Genomic DNA, 23,514 nt, shown 5'->3' with positions numbered 1-23,514 from the left:
AATCACTAAACTTATTTCCACATACTGATACATTTCAACAACATTGGGGAGTGATTAGGCAGGTGATGCTGCTTTACTCTTTTCAAAGTCCTATTAGATTTCTGTAACGCACACAACTCAGAGATAAATGACCTAAAGATTCTTTTCTATCTTTACCAAATAAGGAAATTTAAGCGTACACAGGTTAAGAGATTTAGCTAATGGCACTGAAAATAGTAGTCAAGTTCTCTGACTTCTAGAACAGAGGTCTTTCTACTATCCAGTTAAAACTTTCTCTTGAAATATTTATGGCTTATATAAAGTCTATTCAATGAAGTTATCCCTCATACCTTTAAGGTGATTGAGTTGAATATGCTATCCTTTGTATTTTTATTTAAAAAAACAACAACTAGTTTCCCTTATAATGATAGTCTGTAATAAGGCAATATCTCCTTTAAAACCAAATAGGATTTGTGGGGATAAAACCATAAAACACCAGCACCATACTGTAGCCATGGGTTTCAATATTTTTTGACACAATGTGAACCAGGATATATATATATATATATATATGTGTGTGTGTATGTATGTATGTGTATATATATATATATATATATATATATATATATATATGCTGGTTTAAAAGTTTCACAAAACTAAGTGATACTCTTATTTTTCCTATTCTAATTCAATTTATTTAATGCTGGTAAGGACTATGAAATTGATCTCATGATCCACTACAGAAAGATGACCCATAGTTTGAAAACCATTTTTCCCTTCCACTAAATTAAACAAATATGACCCTTTACTAAGCATATATTATTATGATAAATTTATATTGTCATAAATTTTTTTTAAATCACAGTTATTAACAGACCAGAAAAATATGTATTAAAAGATTTAATAGAATAAAACTTAGCTAAAGTAAAGGACCTGAATTTGTATATCAAAACAGCTTACTCTGGGGCTTCCCTGGTGGCGCAGTGGTTGAGAGTCCATCTGCCGATGCAGGGGACACGGGTTCATGCCCCGGTCCAGGAAGATCCCACATGCCGTGGAGCGGCTGGGTCCGTGAGCCATGGCCTCTGAGCCTGTGCTCCGCAACAGGAGAGGCCACAACAGTAAGAGGCCTGCATACCGCAAAAAAAAAACCCAAAAAACAAACAAACAAACAAACAAAACACAACAACTTACTCTGTACAATCTTAATTAAAATCCTAACAGGTTTTTTGTAAAAATTGACAAGCTGATTCTAAAATTTATCTGAATGCAAAGGCCCTGGTACAACCAAGACAACAGAAAAATGAAGTTAGAGGACATACACTACCAAATTTCAAGATTTACTAAAGAGCTACAGAAATTAGGACAAAGTGGACTTGGTGAAGAACACAAATAGTTCTTTGGAACAGACACTAATATATGCAGAAATTTATTTTATGACAAAAGTGCCAATGAAATTCAATGGGAGAAAGGATTCTTTTTCCCAATAAATGTGCTGGAGCCATTGGACATTTGTTTTTTTCATATGAACATTGAATCTACATCACCCAATACTCCAAAATTTATTCAGGATATATCACGGTTCCAAATGCAAAAGGTAAAGCAATAATGCTTCTTCAAGAAAGCATAGAGTAACTGCACAAGCTTGGGGTAGGCAAAGATTTCTTAACCAGGACACAATAAGCACTAACAAAAAAAAGAAAAAAAAGATAAATTGCTTTTATTTAGGGTTTTTGGTTTTGTGTATAAATTGCTTTTTAATAAAATGAAAAACTAAGCCATTGTATTCATTTCCTATTGCTGCTGTAAAAAATTACAACAAATTTAGTGACTTAGAACAACACGAATTCATTATCTTACAGCTCTGGAGATCAGAGATCTCACTTGTTTAAAATTAAATGTCAGGGCTTTTTTCCTTCTGGAGACTAGAGGAGAATGCATTCCCTTGCCTTTTCCAGCTCCTAGAGGCTACCTGCATCCCTTCACTATGGCCACTTCTTCCATCTTCATGTCAACAGCACAGCATCCTCAGATCTCTCTCTGACACTGCTTCTGTCATCACAACTTCTTTCTGACTCTGACCATCAACCTCCCTCTTATGAGGATCCTGTGACTACATACATCCCACCTAGATAATCGAAGAAAATCTCCCCATTTCGAGATTCTTAACTTGATTACATCTGCAAAGTCCCTTTTGCCATGTAAGGTAATATACTCACAGTTTGCAGGGATTAGGACATGGACATCCTTGAGGGGCCATTAGTCAGCCTACTATAGCCATCATTAAAATTATAAGTTTGTTCATGAAAAGACACTATTAAGAAAGTGAAAAGGGCTTCCCTGGTGGCGCAGTGGTTGAGAGTCCATCTGCTGATGCAGGGGACACGGGTTCGTGCCCCGGTCCGGGAAGATCCCACATGCCGCAGAGCAGCTGGGCCCGTGAGCCATGGCCGCTGAGCCTGCACGTCCGGAGCCTGTGCTCCGCAACGGGAGAGGCCACAACAGTGAGAGGCCGGCGTACCGCAAAAAAAAAAAAAAAAAAAAAGAAAGTGAAAAGATAAGCCACAACACATACATTTGAGAGAGGACTTGTATCTATGGGGAAAAAAAGACAATTAAAAAAAAAGGACAACTAAAAAAAAAAAGATGACAATGGCACTCCATAAAAGGCCAATAAATATATGAAAAGGCACTCAACTCATTATGTATCAAGAAAATGCAACTTAAAACTATAATAAGATAACTACACTCCACTAGGATGTAGTGTAAAATTTAAAAGACTGTACTATATACCCTTTAGAATGGCTAAAATAAAAAAGTCCTGACAATAGCAAATGCTACTGACAATGTAGGGTAATGGGACTTTCATATATTACTGGCTGTAAAATGCTATAGCCACTTTGGAAAACAGTTTAGTAGTTTCTTATAAAGCCAAACATATACTTAATAAATAAGCTAGCAGGGACTTCCCTTGTGGTCCAGTGGTTAAGACTTCACCTTCCAATGCAGGGGGTGAGGGTTAGATCCCTGGTCTGGGAACTAAGATACCACATGCCTCGAGGCCAAAAAACAAAAGAAAAAAAAAAATAACCTAGCAATCCTACTCCTAGATATTTACCCAAGAGAAACAAACACTAACGTTCACACAAAAACCATGTGAGTGTTCATAGTAAAAACATTAAAAGCTGGTAACAAGTCAAATGTCCTTCAGCCACTTACTGAATAAACAAACTGGTACATCCAAACAATAGACCACTCTTCAGCAATAACATGTAACGGGGGCTTCCCCGGTGGCGCAGTGGTTGAGAGTCCCCCTGTCGATGCAGGGTACACGGGTTTGTGCCCCGGGCCGGGAAGATCCCACATGCCGCGGAGCGGCTGGGCCAGTGAGCCATGGCCGCTGAGCCTGCGCGTCCAGAGCCCGTGCTCCGCAACGGGAGAGGCCACAACAGTGAGAGGCCCGCGTACCGCAAAAAAAAAAAAAAAAAAAAAAAAAAAAAAAAAAAATTAACTATCTGGGATTTTTCTTTGGTTTTTAAAAAAATGTATTTATTTATTTTTGGCTGCACTGGGCCTTCGTTGCTGCGCACGGGCTTTCTCTAGTTGCGGTGAGCGGGGTCCACTCTTCGTTGTGGAACGCGGGCTTCTCATCATGGTGGCTTCTCTTTTTGCGGAGCAAGGGCTCTACGCACGCGGGCTCAGTAGTTGTGGCTCACGGGCTTAGTTGCTCCGCGGCATTTGGGATCTTCCCGGACCAGGGTTTTAACCCCTGTCCCCTGCATTAGGAGGCGGATTCTAAACCACTGCGCCACCAGGGAAGCCCATCATATGGTATTTTAAGAGAAAAAAAATCCAGTTATACATTGCTTAGACGAGATACTTACAAAAGCCATATTGAAATAAAGGGATAGAAAAATATTTATTGAGCAAAAACTGTTACAGAAATATGTCAAATTAATTACAGTCAAGGCCAAAAAACATTACAAAGGATACAAGAGGGCATTAGATGATAATAATAAAAGGAACAAAGCATCAAGAAGACAAGTAATTATAACTTTGCAGCAGCCAACATCACAGCCTTTCAATATATAAACCAAAATCTTTTTTTTTTTTTTTTTTTTTTTCAATGCGGCATGCAGGATCATAGTTCCCCAGACAACCAGGGATCAAACCCGTGCCCCCTGCAGTGGAAGCCCAGAGTCCTAATCACTGGACCGCCAGGGAAGTCCCTAAACCCAAATCTTTACAAGGAAAAACGGACGTATTGACAACCATAAATGGAAGATTTCTTTTAATTTTTTTTCATAAATGGAAGATTTTAACACATTCTTATCAGAGACCAAGGAAGCAAGCAAAAAGTTTATATAAAATATTTTAACAATATAATTAACAAAAAAGCACAGATGATCAATATTAGCTATGAAAAAGAGGACATAACACAAATTGCAATGACAAAAAGTAAGAAATTTGCATACTTTTCAGAGTGACTAAGTTGAATAATAAATATCAGTTCTATGTGTATCTCCTTCACTTTAATTGGTTGGGGGGAAGGGGGTGGAGACAATTTGTGTGAACCAGTTAATGTTCTTTATTTGTGCAGGGATGCCGGTTTCAAACTATTTCCTAAAAGATATTTTAATTTGAGATTCAAAATCCTGTGCCTCACTGAAATAGGTCACAGACCTAAATGAAAGAGATAAAACTGTAAAATTTCTACAATAAAAATTTCTACAATAAAATTTCTACAATAAAAAATTTCTTAGTTTTAGTTTCTAAAACTAAGACAAAATCTTAGTGTACTTGGGTTAAGCAAAAACTAAAAAGGATGTAAAAACATGAAATATGAAATTTAAAAATGATAAACTGGATTTCATGAAAATTAAAAACATTTGCTCCTAAAATGACATCTTTAACAAAATGAAGTATAGCGTGGTGACTATAGTTAATAATATCATACTGCATATTTGAAAGAGAGTAGCACTTAAAGGTCCTCATTACACACACTAAAGTTTTGTAACTATGCATGGTGACAGATGTTAACTAGACTTATTGTGGTGATCATTTTGAAATATACATATATCAAACCATTATGTAGTATACCTGAAACTAATATAATGTTATATGTCAGTTATAACTCAATAATAATAAAATAAATAAATAAAATGAAAAGGCAAACCACAGACTGGAAGAAAATATTTGCAAAACAAATATTTAATAAAGGAGTTGTATCCATAATATATAAAGAACTCTTACAACTCAATAATAGGATAACAAACCAATTTTTTTACAGGCCAAAAGATTTGAAGAGACACTTCACCAAAGAAGACATACAATGGCAAAAACAAACCCCCCAGACACACAAAAAATAAACCACAAAAAGATGCACAATGCCATTAGTTATTAAGTAAATGAAAACTTAAACCACAATAAGATACCACTATATAACCGATAGGATGACTAAAATTTGGATGTGGACCAAATGTGGCTCTCATACATCACTGGTGAAAATGCAAAATGGTAAGACCACTTTGGAAAACAATTATGTAGTTTCTCATAAATGTAAAACACACTTATGATCCTGCAATTCCACTCCCAGGTAATGAAAACATGTCCACAGGAAGACTTATAAGCAAATGTTCAAAACAGCCAAAACCTGAAAAGAACTATATGTCCATATAGATAAACTGATATATCCACATAATGGAGTACTACTGAGCACTAAAAAGGAACAAACTGATACACACAACAGCATGGATGAATCACAAAAGCATTATGCTCAGTGAAAGAATATACACAAAAGGCTACATACTGTATGATTCCATTTATATGAAATTTTAGAAAAGGCAAAAAAAAACCTACAGTGATAGAAATCATATCAGACTTTGCCAGAGGCCAGAAGAGGGATAGGGGAGTGACTCCAAAGAGACATAAGTAAACTTTTAAGGGTGATGGAAATGTTCTACATCATAATTGTAGTGGGGGTTACATGAAAATATACATTTGTCAAACCTCATGGAATTGCACATTTAAAATTTGTGAGTTTTATTGTAACTAAATTACATCTAACTGAAGATGACCCCAGAAAGTACAGGCAGGAGAAAAATCCCTTGCTTCGAATATTAGAGAACAGGAAAAAGTTACATATTTTTGTTGCCTTTGATATATGATGAAAAGTCATACAATCCAAAAAGACAGCTTGCCTTTCCCAGTAGTAAGGGTGACTAAATGCTCAAGAGTTAACATTAAGTATTATAGGTACACATTGTGACACTAAATTATGAGCATGATGCTAACTTTTGAGAGTCCAACTTCTCTCCCATCATGTGTACTTTTATAGTATTTAATGCTTTAGTATTTTTTTGTTTGTTTGTTTTTGTTTTTTTGCGGTACGCGGGCCTCTCACTGTTGTAGCCTCTCCCGTCGCAGAGCACAGGCACCGGACGCGCAGGCTCAGCGGCCATGGCTCACGAGCCCAGCCGCTCCGCGGCACGCGGGATCCTCCCGGACCGGGGCACGAACCCGCGTCCCCTGCATCAGCTGGCGGACTCTCAACCACTGCACCACCAGGAAAGCCCTTTAGTATTTTATTAATGTTAATATTTTACTTTATTTATTTAGGCTGCGCCGCGCAGCATGCAGATCTTAGTTTCCCAACGAGGGATCAAACTTGGGCCCTCAGCAATGAAAGCACGGAGTCCTAACCACTGGACCACCTGGGAACTCCCTGATTTAGTATTTTTCTGTGGGGTTATTTTTTTTTCAAATAAATCTCAACAGAATAAAGAATAACAGTATTAAATTTGATGGATTCCTTGGGCTCCTGTTGAAAATCAGACATTGTACGTTTCATTTCATGGATGTCTAGTCAAGCTAATCATTTTGGTCATGAAAAACAGTTTGTAACTGCAAATTCTGCACATGTGCTTGGAGAGAAATTGAAATTTCATGTATTCCACTTTGAAATAGCAGATTGCTGACGATCATAAAGACCTTAGTTCAGAGGGATGAAGAGACTTGCCAGGCAACATCATAATTTGGACTATCTTGTTATCTGACACACAAGGGGGGACACTGTGTATACTTAGAGAACCTCAGACTCCTGGGAAGCTAATTCACAATATTGCATCCCAGGATACTAAACTGGAAGTTAGTGGTCAGCAAACCAGAATGTAGAGGAGCAATGTGGTACAGTGGACAGAAACCAGGAGTCAGGCAACCAGGGCTCTTCTCCCCCATCCCCAGGGTCCCCATCCACTACACTATGTGACATGATCACGTTCTCAAAAAAAAAAAAAAAAAAAGGAGAGGAGAGTGTATTAGTCTACTCAGGCCACCATAACAAAATAACCACAGATTATGTAGCTTAAACAATAGAAATTTATTGCCTCACAGTTCTGGAGGCTGCAAGTCCAAGATCAAGGAGTCAGTAGGTTTCTCCTGAGGCCTTTCTCCTTGACTTGAAGATGGCCATCTTCTCACTTTGTTCGTACGCGGCCTTTTCCCTGGTGTCTCTCCGTGTATCCTAACCCTCATCTTTTGATAAGGACACCACTCATATTGGATTAGGGTAGGACCCTGTGACCTCATTTAACCTTAACTACCACTTTAAAGGCCCTACCTCCAAATACATTCACAGTCTAAGGTACTTGAAGTTAGGACTTCAACCTATGAATTTTGGGGGGACACAATTTAGTCCATTGCAGGGAATTAACTGACATCCTAAGATTCTACAACCCTCAATTATTACCTTGCCTTGTTTCTTTTCAAATTAACAGTACCACCCAGGAATCTCCAGAAAAGGAAGGAGGGTTAATAGGACACTCTGTTTGAACAGTTTAGCAAGACAAGAAGATTTCAGGGGATGAAATGAACTGTAAACACTCCAAATTTTATTATAGTTGATAATAAAATTTGATGGTGGGTGTCTTTTTATGCAGAGTCATGACATTTGTAGGAGGTCAAGCCCATCTGCCAGTTTTCAGGCAGGCCTGATTCTTTTAACACAGAAAGATCTTTCTTGGACACATTAAGCCAAGCCAGTGTTATCTTAGTGTGGAGCAAGCTGTTATCACGAAATAAATAAAAATTAGCAACGGCTAAAAATGAAAGGCGCCTGGGGTACTTGGGGAAAAAATATATCCTTTAAATGAAATCTCATGTTGTGTTTTCTTCTTTACCAGAAGCTGCAATATTTCCAGCATGATTTGAATGAATTAATCACTTGTTAATTTTGGAAGCTGCTGAACCAACACAACCTCCTCCACTTCCCTCTCTCAACTTCAGGAGGCTGCTGCACATGTCTGCGACTATCAGAGCAGCTGACCTCGCCAGCAATAACAAGGGTTACTTTCTTTGAACCTCGTGGCGAACTGGGTACTAGCAACGGCCCTTCCCTGAACTTTGTCCCTCCAACCCTTCCAGTGGTTTTATCAATCCCTTATTGTTAGAAATATCTAGAGTAATTTCTCTTTCCCTGACTAATACAACTGAACAAAATGACATTTAAAAAGTCTAAAGACAGGGGGCTTCCCTGGTGGCGCAGTGGTTGAGAGTCCGCCTGCCGATGCAGGGGACATGGGTTCGTGCCCCGGTCTGGGAAGATCCCACATGCTGCGGAGCGGCTGGGCCCATGAGCCATGGCCACTGAGCCTGCGCGTCTGGAGCCTGTGCTCCGCAACAGGAGAGGCCACAACAGTGAGAGGCCCGCGTACCGCAAAAAAAAAAAAAAAAAAAAAGTCTAAAGACAGGGACTTCCCTGGCAGTCCTGTGGTTAAGAATCCGCCTTCCAATGCAGGGGACGCAAGTTCGATCCCTGGTCAAGGAACTAAGATCCCACATGCCAAGGGGCAACTAAGCCCATGTGCCACAACTACTGAGCCTGCGCGCTCTGGAGCCACAACCAGGAAGAAGCCCACTCGCTGCAACGAAAGGTCCCGTGTGCTGAAATAAATAAATAAATAAATAAATAAATAAATAAATAAAAGTCTAAAGGCAAATGACAATTCATGTAAAGTTAGTATTTCTTTAGTTGGAAGTTACAGAAAACAACTCAAGATACCGTAAGAAAGAAAAAGGGAAAAGGGGAGGAAAAAAGAAAAAGAAAAAAAGGATTACATTACAAAAATTCAGGCTTACCTATAGAACTCAAAAACAGAAATGCAGTCAGTCCTAAATAAGTACTAGTACTAATCATGGAGATTCCTCAGTAAACTAAAAATAGAATTATCATACGATCCAGAAATCCCACTTGTAGGCATACACCCAAAAGAACTGAAGGCAAATAGCTCAAAGATATTTGTATACCCGTGTTCATAGAAGCATTATTCAAAATAGCTAAAATGTGGAAGGAAGTGTCCATCAATGAATTAAAGGATAAGCAAAATGTGGTATATACTTACAATGGTATACTTTTGGCCTTAAAAAGGAAGGAAATTCTCTGATATGTTACAATATAGATGAACTTTTTTTTTTTTTTTTGGCCACGCAGCATGTGGTATCTTAGTTCCCTGACCAGGGATCGAAACTGTGTCCCCCTACAGTGGAAGTGTGGAGTCTTAACCACGGGACGGCCAGGGAAGTCTAACATGAATGAACCTTGAGGACATTTTGCTAAGTGAAATAAGCCAGTCACAAAAAGACAAACACTACGTGATTCCCCTTATATGAGGTGCTTAGAGCAGTTAAAATGATACCAATAGAAAATAGAAGGGTGGCTGCCAGGGACGGGAGAGGGAAGAATGGGGAGTTATTGTTTACTGGGTAGAGAGTTTCAGTTTTACAAAATGAAAAGAGTTGTAGGGGTAGATGGTGATCTTGGCTTCACAACAGTGTTAACGTGCTTACTGCCACTGAACTGTGCACTAGAAAATGATCAAGATGGAAATCTTTGTTATGTTTATTTTACCACAATAAAAAAGAAAGAAAGGAAGATCCCACATCAGTAACCTAACTTGTCATGTTAAGACACTGGAAAAGGATGAGTAAACTAAATCATACTAAGTAAAGAAGAAGGAAGGAAATAACAAATATTAGAGAAAAAAAAGCTTCAGTCATTTATACTCAGTCAGCAAGTCTGTCCCTTTAGTTGCATCCTTGCCTGCCATGAATATTTTTGGTGTTTATACTTTTGGCCAGTATACTGAATGGAGAATGGCATTTCATTATTTTAATCTGTATGCTTGAGTATCTCTTCGTATGTTTATTCTTTATTGATTAGTCAGATTTCCACTTTTAAAAACTGCCCGTTCAAGTCCACTGCACTTTTTTGTATTGTTGTTCACGTTCTCTTATTGATTTGTAGATTCTCCTCATATGTTAAGGATATTAAGTGGGTTACAACACCTTGTATGACTTTACAATTACTTTAGTCTTTGCTTATGGTATTTTGCCATTCAAAAGCAAAACATAAAAACAAAGAGAAAAAACTGTGTTCAACAAATATAAGCATTTCTGATCAAAACTGTTTGCCCTCACAAATCTGTTCTTCCCTTCCTACTGTTCACTAGGTCATCCAAGTAAACTACATTTCTCAGCTTTCCTAAGAGGCTAGACGTGGCTGCACGATGAAGCTTGTACCAACGGGATTGAGGGGAAGGGATATATAAAATTTCTGACTCACTTGTTCCAATGACTTATCTCTGGACTCACCTCCTGGCTTTCCTTAGCACCAGCTGTCAATGGTGGAATCCAAGCCTTTTTAGACTGAGTGCAGTTAAACTCCTTTATGGACAGTTGTGTTCTTATAAGCTGAGATTAAATAAACTGTCCACCAAAGACTTTCTACTACCAAAACAATTTAAAGAGTCCAGTACAGCTGATGTGAATTCAAGAATAAGACTCAAGGACCTCTCCAGTGGTCCAGTGGTTAAGAATCCACCTGCCAATGCAGGGGACATGGGTTCGAGCCCTGGTCCGGGAAGATCCCACATGCCGCGGGTCAACTAAGCCTGTGTGCTACAACTACTGAGCCTGCTCTCTAGAGCCCGCTGGCCGCAACTACTGAGCCCACGTGCTGCAACTACTGAAGCCTGTGCACCTAGAGCCCGTGCTCCGCAACCAGAGAAGCCTGCACACTGCAACGAAGAGTAGCCCCCGCTCAGACAACTAAAGAAAGCTGGCACACAGCAACGAAGACCCAACGCAGCCATAAATAAATAAATAAATAAATATTCAATTTTTTAAAAAAAGAATAAGACTCAATCTCTGTTAGTGTGTTTAATTTGTTATCTTGACAGATATGAATCCCATAAAATAATAAAGGCATAAATTTACTATATTTTGCCTCTAGATTGTATGCTGTTTTATTTTGGCAAATTGCAAGTGTGGATATCTTAGGCCAATACTCTACACATGATGCAGAAGAATTTTAGACTCAACTATTCCACTACTGGCCAGTATTACACTCTTTTTCATTTTCACAGAGAATCGATAAGAAATACTTCAAAAATGTTTGCAAGAATTCAATTATAATCTTATAATTTTAAAGAACACCAGTGTTTTTCATTAGAAAATTAGTTAATGTCTCTAACTATGATCATAACATCAATAAAATGGATCATGACCAGGATTTTTAAAAATAAAAAAGAGGAGACAATTTTAGAGTATATAACACAAGTATTATTTAATGAAAATTTTGTTTTAAATAATATACATATAAGAGTATTCCTTGGTGATGGAAAACACATTTCTTATTTGGAAACCTAGTCGGAAAAGTTTGTAAAATTCTTGGACCACCAGATCAAGTCGATGGAGATGTCCATATAAGAGCAACACTTTGATATCAACCCAAGGAGCAGGGTAAGTAGGAATGTAGTCCTAATAGTCCCATAAGTGTTCTGAGCAAACAGTATCTTTTTTTTCAGATTTTATTTATTTAGTTTAATTTGTAAGACATTCACATGGTTTAATATTCAAAAAGCTCAAAAAAGTATGCATTGAGAATCACACCTGATTCCTAGTAACCAACCCCAGAGGCAACAAATGTTATTAATTTCTTATAGGCCTTGTAGCTCTTCTATGCCCATAAAAACAAAATTTTTACCTAAATCGTACATAGTGTTCTTCCTTCTTTCTTTTTTGTTTATTTAACCATATCTCGGAGATCATTCCATATCATACGTTAAAACTGCCCCTTTATTCTTTATGGTATTTTACCGGGTCATAATTATTCACTCAGTTCCATGTGGAAGGACATTTAAATTTTTTTCAAACTTTATCACCACAATACTGCAGTGAAGAGTTTTTATTTTACATAAGAAAATATAGCCCTATATGTTATCAAAACATATTTAAGGGAGTTCCCTGGCAGTCCAATCATTAGGACTCGGCACTTTCACTTCTGTGGCCTGGGTTCAATCCCTGGTCGGAGGAACTAAGATCCCACAAGCTGCTCAGCACATCCAAAAACAAAATAAATCAAAACATCTTGAAATGTTACTATAACTTAAATGGTTTTGTAATGGCACATGAATAGATAAAGAGACAAAAGAAAAAGAATAGAAAGTCCAGAAAGAAGCCTCCAAATATAATAGGAACTAGTTTGTTCATTCGTTTGCTTGTTTAAGGCAAATCCATTTACCCATCTGAAACACACTGGCCTATTCTGAAGGAGAACAGTCCAACCTTGTAGTTCTGATTAATCCTGGATGAAAACAGTTTACTGGATTTGGCTTTGCTGAAATAAACACAAAGCCCTGAATTATAAAAAAAAAAAAAAAAAGATTTGCATTGCCAAATTAAGTTCTGTGAAGTAGGATTTCTCCATTTTCCCACCGTTTTCACATTTTCCAAGGGCATATAATTTATAAAGTTGAGTTTTTATTGTGACAAAATATATTTAACATAAAATTTACTGCTTTATTTTTAAGTGTACAGTTCAGTAATGTTGAATATAGCCACAATGTTGTACAACCATCACCGTTGTCCATCTCCAGAACTTTTTCATCTTCCCAAAGTGAAATTTTATACCCATTAAATAATAACTGTCCATTCACCCCTCCACCCAGCCCCTGGCAACGAGCAGTCTACTTTCTGTCTATATGAATTTGACTACTCTAGGTACCTCGTGGAAGTACAATATTTGTCCTTCTGCGACTGGCTTATTTGGCTTAGCATAATGTCTTCAAGGTTTATCCATGTAGCATGCGTCAGAATTTCCTTCATTTTTTTAAGGCTGAATCAGATTCCATCATATGTATGTTCCACATCTTGTTTATCTACTCATCTGTTCATGGACAATAGGGTCCACCGTTTGGGTATTGTCACTAGTGCTGCTATCAACATGACTGTACAAACATATGTCTGAGTTTCTGCTTTCAAATACATGTCCAGAAGGGAAATTGCTGGGTCATGTGATAATTCTAATCTTTTTTTTTTTTTTTGGCCACGCTGCAGGGCTTGCAGGATCTTAGTTCCCTGACCAGGGACTGAACCCGGGCCCTTGGCAGTGAAAGTGCAGCATCCTACCCACTGGACCGCCAGGGAATTCCCTGATAATTCTATATTTAATTTTGTGAGGAACTGCCATACTGTTTTCCAGAGCAGGTGCACTATCTTACATTTCCACCAGCAATACACAATGGTTCCAATTTCTCCACATCCTCACCAATACTGCTATCTTCTGATTTTTTGATAATAGCGATTTTAATGTGATGTGATGTGGTATCTCACTGTGGCTTTGATTTGCATTCCCCAATTGATTAGTGGTGCTGAGCATCATTTCATCTGTTCATTGGCCACCTGCATATCTTCTTTGGAGAAATGTCTGTTCAAGTCCTTTGTACGTTTTTAAATCTGTTTTTTGTTGTTGCTGCTGGGTTGTGGGAACTAGAATTTTTAAAGGGGGCATTTCAAATCGGGGGGAGGAGGTGAATTATTCAATAAGCAATGTGGGGCAATTGGGTAAAATTCTACAAAATAAAATTTGTTACACTTCTCATATTTGCTTTTTTCAGGGAAATAAAATATTCAGATAAAAATGTAGACCCTCTGTGTGCCATAACCAGTCCCTCCACCCACCAAGGCAATCACTAGCATGAATTTAGTGTTTATCTTTCTATTGAAAGATATTTTACACATTACGTTTGTATATTTTACACATTACGTTTGTATAAATTTATAATTCTGTTTTTTGTGTTTTATATATTCTACAAATTTTTTTTCCACTTAACATTATATTCTTGTGATTCACAGTCAAATGGTCCGTTCCTTTTTCATCACTGTATAGTATCTCATTGTTTAAATGTTCCACACTTTATTATGCATTCTCCATTTGACGGTATTTTGGTTGTTTCAAGCTGTTTACTGTTACAAATAGCTTTCTGATGTTTATATTTTTATATTCAGGAAATTTGGAAGGACAAATAGACCAAACAAGGCTGGTGCTGGTATTCATGATGTCATCAAGGACTCGGGCTCCTCTTCTCCTTGATACATGACTCTTGTTATATATGGGGTAAGATAGCTGCTATACCTCTATCTATTTCAACAACTTTTCATTAAGAAGAAGGATGAGGGTAAAAGGCTAAGAGGCAAGCCAACTAAATCTCTACCTGTAAAAAATCCTTCACAGAAGCACTATCCAGCAACTGCCATTATACTCACGGACCAGAACTGTGACACATGGCTACCTTTAGCTGTAGGAGAGTCTAGGAAATTGAGTTCTTAGCTTTTTATAACCTCTGTAGAGACAAGGGAGAAGGGAGTTGGATATAGAGACTATCACTCAACATATGTGTTAAGGAACTTCCTTGGTGACACAGTGGTTAAGAACCCACCTGCCAATGCAGCGGACATGGGTTCGATCCCTGGTCTGGGAAGATCCCACATGCTGCAGAGCAACTAAGCCTGCGAGCCACAACTACTGAGCCTGTGTGCCACAACTACTGAAGCCCGAGAGCCTAGAGCCTGAGCTCCGCAGAAAGAGAAGCCACCGCAATGAGAAGCCTGCACACAGCACAAAGACCCAATGCTGCCAAAAATAAATAATTAAAATAAATAAATAAACTTATATTAAAAAAGTATGTTGAAAGATTTTTTTCCAAATCGGTAGCATGCTTTTAGTTTTATATATATATATATATATCTTCTTTCACACCAAAGTTTTCAATTTGGATGTAGTAAAACATATTGTAGACTGAATGTTTATTCTGCCCCGAATAATTCATATTCTGAAACTCTAATCCCCAGTGTGATGGTTTTTGGAGGTGGGGACTTCAGGATGTAATTAGGTTTTGATTAGTTCATGAACTTGGGGACTCTCATGATGGGATTAGTGCCCTTATGAGAAGATAAAGAGAAAGAGACCTCTCTCTCAATGAGCATTCATCACACTGAGGAAAGGACAGCAAAAAGGCAGTCATCTGCAAGCCAGGGAAGGGGCTCTCACCAAGAACCCCAGGCAGCTAGTACCCTGATCTTGGATTTCTCAGCCTTCAGAATTGTGAGAAATAAATGTCTGATGTTTAAGCCACTCAGTCTGTGGTATTTAGTTAATGCAAGCCTAAGCTAAGACAAGTATCCATATTTTCTTTTCACAATTCTATTTTGGGGGGCTTGTTATGTAAACCTTTCCTTAATACTTAATCATAAACAAGACCACTGTGCTGCATGACTTCGGGGGGCATCGACTAAAATCCATTAAAACATGAATGGTACCCTCTGGTGTTGTGCAATGCAGCAGCTGTTTTATTTTTCTTCTAAGAACTGTTTTTTTTTTTTTTTTTTGCGGTACGCGGGCCTCTCACTGTTGTGGCCTCTCCCGTTGCGGAGACGCGCAGGCTCAGCGGCCATGGCTCACGGGCCTAGCCGCTCCGCGGCATGTGGGTTCTTCCCGGACCGGGGCACAAACCCGTGTCCCCTGCATCGGCAGGTGGACTCTCAACCACTGCGCCACCAGGGAAGCCCTAAGAACTTTTTTCTTTTTTAATTAATTTTATTTTTGGCTGTGTTGATAAATTTTGATAATTTTGCCCATTGATAAATTTCATTATTTTCCATAAAGGTATTACACATTTTTTTATTTGTTCCTGGTACTTTGGAATGTATTGCTGTTGTCAATATTTTTCTATTACACTTTCTAATTGATTAGTGTTGGTTTAAGGGATCATTATTGATTGATCTTATGTTCAGCTGAACACTTTCTTCACTGTCATAACTGTTGCTTCCCCTAATTTTTTTTTTTTTTTTTTTTGGCTGTGCCTCACGGCTTGTGGGATCTTAATTCCCTGACCAGGGACTGAACCTGAGCCTCAGCACTGAGAGTGCCAAGTCCTAACCACTAGACTGCCAGGGCATTCCCTCCCCTAAATTTTCTACGTGGACAAACATATCATCTGCAAATAATGATTCACTTTTTCTTTCCTGATTCTTATATCTCATTCATATTTTTTTGTCTTGTTGCATTAGCTAAGAATGTCTTATCGTCTAAGAATTTGTAGTTTTCCTTTTTATTTTTTTTTATTTAAAAATTTTTAAAATTTATTTTATTTACTGATTTTTGGCTGTGTTGGGTCTTCGTTGCCACGCGCAGGCTTTCTCTAGTTGCGGTGAGCGGGGGCTACTAATTGTGGTGTGTAGGCTGCTCATTGCGGTGGCTTCTCTTGTTGCGGAGCACGGGCTCTAGGCGTGCGGGCTTCAGCAGTTGTGGCTCGTGGGCTCTAGACTGCAAGCTCAGTAGCTGTAGCACACGGGCTCGAACCCATGTTCCCTGCATTGGCAGGCGGATTATTAACCACTGCGCCACCCGGGAAGCCCCTAGTTCTACTTTTTATATTTAAGTCTTTAATCTATCTGGCCTTGACTTCTGCATTCCAATATTAGAAAACTATAGATTTTGTATATTTATCTCAAATTATTCATCTGCTTGAACTCAAATTCATTTTAATAGCATTTTAGCTTATTCAATATTATTTTTCTAGACAATTCTATTATCCAAAAATAAAAATTTTGTCTCTTCCTTTCTTATATTTATGCATTTCTTTTTCCTCTTTGGCTGTCTTTCAGAAGTATGGCTGGAGTCTTTATCCATTCAGTCTGCCATAATAAAATACCATAGACTGGGTGGCTTAAGCAATAGAAATTTATTTCTTACAGTCTGGAGAAATTTATTTCTTACATTAACTAAATACAAGGTCAAGATGCTGGCTTATAGATAGGTACTTTCTTTCTATGTCCTCACATAGTGGAGAGAAAGAGTTCTGGTGTCTCCTCCTTTTCGTATAAGGGCACCACCCTATTGGATTTGGGTCCCACCCTTATGACCTCATTTAGCCTTTATCACAGGCCCTATCTCCAAATACAATCACATTGGGGGTTAGGGCTTCAACACATGAATTTTGCAGACACAAACATTCAGTCCATAACAGATGGTATTTCTGAATAACAGCTAAGGTTGGGTTTTTGTTTTGTCTTTTCATTTTCTCTTTTTATTTAGGTTAGATTTAAAAAAATTTTTTTTCCTTGTGATGAGAACTCTTTTTTAAAAAATATTTATTTATTTATATTTATCTTGGCTGCACCGGGTCTTAGTTGCAGCATGTGGACTCTTAGTTGTGGCATGTATGTGAGATCTAGCTCCCCAGCCAGGGATTGAACTCCAGCCCCCTACATTGGGAGCACGGATTCTTACCCACTGGACTACCACTGAAGTTCCTGTTAGTTTTTTTTTGCGGTACACGGGCCTCTCACTGTTGTGGCCTCTCCCGTTGTGGAGCACAGGCTCCGGACGCGCAGGCTCAGTGGCCATGGCTCACAGGCCCAGCCGTTCCGTGGCATGTGGGATCTTCCCGGACCGGGGCATGAACCCATGTCCCCTGCATTGGCAGGCAGACTCTCAACCACTGTGCCACCAGGGAAGCCCCCCTGTTAGATTTTTTAATATTTATCTTTCTATATATTTCTGGAATAAAATTTGGCCACGCCAAGTAATAATTATAATAACTGTGGTGAATTTGTATTGGGTCATCATTCTTAGAGAAGCTAGAACTGTATCTAACAAATGAATTTTTTAAAAATTTTATTTATTTTTGGCTGCGTTGGGTCTTTGTTGCTGTGCACGGGCTTTCTCTAGTTGCGGCGAACAGGGGCTGCTCTTCGTTGTGGAGCATGGGCTTCTCATTGGGGTGGCTTCTCTTCTTGTGGAGCACGGGCTCTAGGTGTGCCGGCTCAGTAGTTGTGGCACATGGGCTTAGTTGCTCTGTGGCATGTGGGATCTTCCTGGACCAGGGATCGAACCCATGTCCCCTGCATTGGCACGTGGATTCTTATCCACTGCACCACCAGGGAAGTCTCCTCCCAGATGAATTTATGTGAGGTTTGGCAGGCAGAAGTGAAGCAGCTCTGAAGGATACCAGGCGTGGAGTAGCAGCTTGACACACAGCTTCTCTGGGTCTTAAGTCAGGCATGAGTTCAGCTCCATGGAGACTGGTACCATTTTGTTCTGAAGGTTATATGCACATCACTGAATTTAGAAGCAGTGAGAGATAACATAGGATTCAATTTGTCCTCATTGGTTTCAGTTTGTGCTTAGGGGTCTCAGTTTGCTCTTCAGTCCTTCACACCAGTTCCTGACTATAAGATATGCTGACCTATAGCCATTTTAGCCTCATCTCCAGAAACAGAGGCAAAGTGTTCCAAAGGCCTCTTTATCAGCTCCCACAGTTATGTAAACTCTAATCCCTGTAATTGTTCTCTTATACCAGGCTTCCCTGGTGGCGCAGTGGTTAAGAGTCCGCCTGCTAATGCAGGGGACACGTGTTCGAGCCCTGGTCCAGGAAAATCCCACGTGCCACAGAGCAACTAAGCCCATGAGCCACAACTACTGAGCCTGTGCTCTAGAGCCTGAGAGCCACAACTACTGAGCCCGCGTACCATGACTACTGAAGCCCATGCTCTGCAACAAGAGAGGCCACTGCAATGAGAGGCCTGCGCACTGCAATGAAAAGTAGACCCCCCACCACAACTAGAGAAAGCCCGTGCGCAGCAACGAAGAACCAACGCAGCCAAAAATAAATCCCCCCCCCCCCAAAAATCTCTTATACCGTATCAATCATAGTAGTTCTGCTTTCCTAACCAAACTGTAGCTGATACAAAAATAGTCTTCATGGATCCATAACAAAGTACAAACTCCTTTGCATGGCATATATGACCTTCAAGTCGGCCTCAATCAGTGCTTTGACCTTTCATCCAGTGCTTTGACCCACCTTCCCTCATAACTATGTTGCCATCATGTGAACAAACTTGCTGCTAACCACATATGGTGTACTGTTTTAGCTTTTTTTTCTTCCAGTTTTACTGAGATATAATTGACATACAGCACTGTATAAGTTTAAGGTGTACAGCATAATGATTTGACTTAACATACATCTTGAAATGATTATCACAGGAAGTTTAATAAACAAAAAAGAAAAAGAAGTATTTTTTTACCTGTGATGAGAACTCTTAGGATTTACTCTAACAACTTTCATATATATCATACAGCAGTGTTAATTATATTAATCATGTTGTATATTATATCCTTAGTATTTATTTTATAACTGGAAGTTCGTATCTTTTGACCACCTTCATTCAATTCCTCCTCCCTCCGCTTCCCACCTCTGGTAACTGCAAATCTGGTCTCTTTCTATGAGTTTGTTTTTCTTTTTAAGTATAATTGACCTACAACACTATGTTAGTTCCTGGTGCACAACATAGTGATAACGATATTTCTATACATTACAAGATGATCACTTGTTTTAGCTTTTCTACCTCTACCTAGAATGACTCTCTCCCCATTCCAGAAGAACCAGCTAAAAAGTTGCTTCCTCTGTGACATCCCCCTCATCTGTCACATAGATTTAATCTTTCTCTTGTTCCCATGGCACTTAAATTTTTTAAATGAAAGTTTTAATTGAAGGATAACATATACAAAGAAAAATAAACAAATCTTAGTTATGCATTTCAGTAGTTACACAAAGTGAACATATCCCTGTACCCCTGTGAAAAGCACCTAACTCAAGAAATAGAACAATACTAGAACCTCAGAGTTCCCTCTTCCCATTTCCAGACACTTTACTTCCAGCCTGAATTTGAACATACGTTGGTTTTGCCTGTTTGAAACTTATGTAGACAGAATCATACAATATGGTCTCTTTTGAATCTAGATTCTTTTCCCTTGCGCCTCTGAGATTCACGGAAGATGCTGAACAGATGTAGTTCATTTGCTCTCATTGCTCTTCAGTAGTCCATATTTACCTATTCCACTGTTGATGGTCACTGAGTTGCTTCCAGGTTTGGGCTGTTAGCAAACAGTGCTATTATGAACACTTTTGTAGTTGACTTTTGGTACACATAATATAGTGTTTTTTATATCTTTCAGTTTTAACACTTCTGCATTGCGGTGTAATTATTACATTACATACCTGTTTCCCACACTAGACTGAGTTCCCTGAAAGGCTTTGTAACTTCAGTGTCAATTACATTACATGAGACATAGCAGGACTTTTAAAATATTTGTAAAGGAAGGAGCATCTAAAAGAATCCTTTTTATTTTAATATTTATTCCTTTATGTTTCTTAAAACCCTTAAACGTACTATTTTACCTTTCTTGTGGCCACGTGTAAGAAGCGGACCCATTCTTAATTAAAATATCTGTAGAGGGCTTCCCTGGTGGCGCAGTGGTTAAGAATCCACCTGCCAATGCAGGGGACACGGGTTCGAGCCCTGGTCCGGGAAGATCCCACTTGCCGCGGAGCAACTAAACCCGTGCACCACAACTACTCAGCCTGTACTCTGGAGCCCATGAGCCACAACTACTGAAGCCCGTGTGCCACAACTACTGAAGCCCGCGTGCCTAGAGCCTGTGCTCTGCAACAAGAGAAGCCACCACAATGAGAAGCCTGCGCCCCACAACAAAGAGTAGCCCCTGCTCACTTCAACTAGAGAAAGCCCGCGTGCACCAGCGAAGACCCAATGCAGCCAAAAATTAAATTAATGAATAAATAAATTTAAATAAAAAGTATCTATAGAAATACATGATCAAGAATGCTTTATTTACTGCAGTGATCATTTCATAATGTATGCAAATATCAAATCATTATGTTGTACACCTGAAACTAATATATTGTTATATGTCAATATATCTCAATTTAAAATAAATGCTTCATATTAGGCACTGTACTGAAAGTACTAAAAGGCATTAGTGTTCCATGAGATATATTTTAGGTAGAATTACAGGATTACATAATTGGAAGGCACTTTAGGAACTGATTCAATCCATCATATTCATCATTACGTTTCAGTAGGAAGTATCACATCTAAACCAGCACAGCTACAAGAAGGAGCTACTTTTTAAATACCTTTACCTGAATAACCTCAATGTCTTTTCTCCTTATGCTATTCTCCTTGATTGGAAATTCATAGTACCAGCAAATGGAAATACAACAGAAGTCACTGGCAGAAAAATTCTTATTCATCATAACTTAAAGACCAATGTACTGTAAATTCTCTTATTACATAAGCTTAATGAACAGTTGCTAAAATGAAGTCCTAGATACGAAATGAATACCCAAGCCCTCTTATAAGTATGCACGACTGACTGGAACTGAAAAGATACATAATAAAAGAGCAAGGAAAGAGTAGAGGAAGCGGTAGATATTAAACACATAAAATCTCCCTAGTTGGACACTGTTAGTTTCTTACACTCTGCTGTCCTGGAAAAAATCCAAGCTAAAAGCAAGAGTTTTTTGCATTGACTGACTCCTGGCTCTGTCTACTTACTCCTGTACTTACTGCTACTTGACCCTGGGCAAATGAGTTAATATGGTTCAATTTCCTCATTGACAAACGCCCTACAGCGTTTTTGGAATACATATTATGTGCTTGGCAAGTATCAGGCACTCAGTAAGCCGTAGTTTTTATTACCTGACGGTAATCTAACAGCACACGATCTCAAAGTTAGTAAGCATCAGAAGCAAGAAACAAAATCCCAGCTCTCCCACTCCAGTCCAGCCCCACCTGGATACCTCTGAAAGGACCACTGAGTGTCTATCCCTTTGGCTGGAAGCGGATGTGGTGTTTTGAAGTAGCACAAAGTGCGACGCAGCAGCAAGGCGGGACTTCCGTCGCAACGGCTCCAGCATCTGCGGAACAGAGAAAACGAACCGGAACAAGTGGGAGGAACGCCCGCCGCCAGAGGGAGGTGTCCGGAAGCGCCCGGAGCGGGGACTACATTTCCCACAAGCCCGCGGGGCAGGGCGAGGGGCGGGCGTCGGGGACCTTACCGGACAGGCCTTGCCCGGCAATACCAAGGTAAATGCCGGCACTGCGGCTCGAAGGGAAGAGTAACTTAGAGTCTGCGCCTAGATTTAAACTAGTCACCCTCCTAACCCCTCCCGAACTGACAAAGGGACCTGGCGACTTTGGGATTTCCGGGCAGCAGGACTCCACCCCCAGAACCTATAGCAGTACCCCCGCCTTGGGCCTGGGGGCGCTTCCTAGATGTCTGAGGACGCGGGGCGATGTGCTAGAAAGGTGAAGGCCCAGGGTACCTCTTTCTAGGGTTGATGATCCGTACTGGTCCCTCGTTCGGCCCTCCCCCACGCCCTGTCGCCCATTAGCTCGGGCTGGAGCTGTACGGAGCCCGGATCCCTGGGGATCGAAGTCGGGGTTGGTGCAAGGGAAGGTGCTCTCCCTCCCCCCGCCCAGTCTAAGTAGCGGGCAACCTCCCCTCTCCTTTGGTTGTTGCTCGGACGTCCTTGTCTCGGGGCGGCTAAAGCTGTCAAAGACCTGCGAGCCAAGCACTGCTAAGCACCTCCATCCAGCATCCCTAATCCTTTCATCTACCCTTTCGGGTGTTAGGAAGATTGCCGCTGGAGAGGCTAAGTAACTTGCCCTAGGTCGCAGAACTTAAATGGCAGAATTTAAGGTTCGCACCAGGTCTCTCTGGATCTAAAGCTCTTTGTTTAAGTCCCATCACCTTTCTCAAACCTTAACCTAAGAGAGGACAGGCGCTGGGGACCACAGTCATTTTTTTGCCCAGCGGTGCCTACACGCGCTGCAACCCCGCCTCGGCTGCCCTGGCGCCGACACATCGGTCGGGCCTGTTCAAACAACGAGCCCGGGGCCCTCCGCCGATCCATCTCGCTGTTCTTCTTTTCCGCTTTCTCCGGCCCTTTTCCAGGGACAGACAGACGGCGCGCGTCATCGCCAAGGCTGCTGGGCGGGTGGGTGGAGTTTGCTGCGCGGCGACGGTGGCGGTAGAGAGTGGGTCCCCCCAAGACTCTGGGGCGGGGCTGCGGGGAGGGCGCGGACGGACAGACGGACCTCGCCGGGATGGGGGGTGTGGCCGCTCCGCCAGGGTCCTGCGGGTGGGTCAGCGGCACAGCGACCACCAGTGCCCGGGGCCCCTCCGCCTTCTGCTAGAGATGCTCTTCCTCTCGGTGAGTTGTTTTTCTGTCTGGGCGGCCCGGCCTCCCCAGCCTAGGTCACGTCCCGGGGAGGAGGAAGGAGCCGGGCCATCTCAGACTGTGTGGCCTGGATAGGGCAGGGCCACGGGGAACT

The 23,514-nt window shown here is 40.3% G+C and overlaps 1 protein-coding gene and 1 long non-coding RNA gene across 4 annotated transcripts in view; one reads left to right on the top strand and one right to left on the bottom strand.

Annotated features, from left to right (window-relative positions):
• Window positions 1-3,879: 3,879 nt before the first annotated feature.
• Window positions 3,880-23,415, bottom strand: LOC141278097 (uncharacterized). 2 transcript variants are annotated; one of them, XR_012330386.1, is made up of 3 exons: window positions 23,278-23,415; window positions 21,978-22,094; window positions 3,880-8,919 (listed from the first exon to the last, which is right to left on the bottom strand). It is a non-coding gene; the product is annotated as an uncharacterized lncRNA (long non-coding RNA). The 2 variants fall into 2 exon arrangements; XR_012330385.1 differs by lacking the exon at window positions 23,278-23,415 and having other exon boundaries at window positions 21,978-22,967.
• The window catches only part of ACBD5 (acyl-CoA binding domain containing 5), a 33,689-nt gene continuing 33,439 nt past the window's right edge, over window positions 23,265-23,514 (top strand). For both annotated transcript variants that reach the window (XM_019933288.3, XM_004326020.4), the window contains exon 1: window positions 23,265-23,393. In XM_019933288.3, the coding sequence (XP_019788847.1) occupies window positions 23,379-23,393 (15 nt within the window). In that variant the 5' untranslated portion in view covers window positions 23,265-23,378. The remainder of the gene's footprint in view (window positions 23,394-23,514) is intronic.

The sequence above is a fragment of the Tursiops truncatus genome, chromosome 2 (assembly GCF_011762595.2).
Source record: "Tursiops truncatus isolate mTurTru1 chromosome 2, mTurTru1.mat.Y, whole genome shotgun sequence".
NCBI classification, from domain to species: domain Eukaryota; kingdom Metazoa; phylum Chordata; class Mammalia; order Artiodactyla; family Delphinidae; genus Tursiops; species Tursiops truncatus.
Note: the sequence above shows the minus strand (reverse complement) of the source record. Positions and strands in the feature narration are given on the sequence as shown.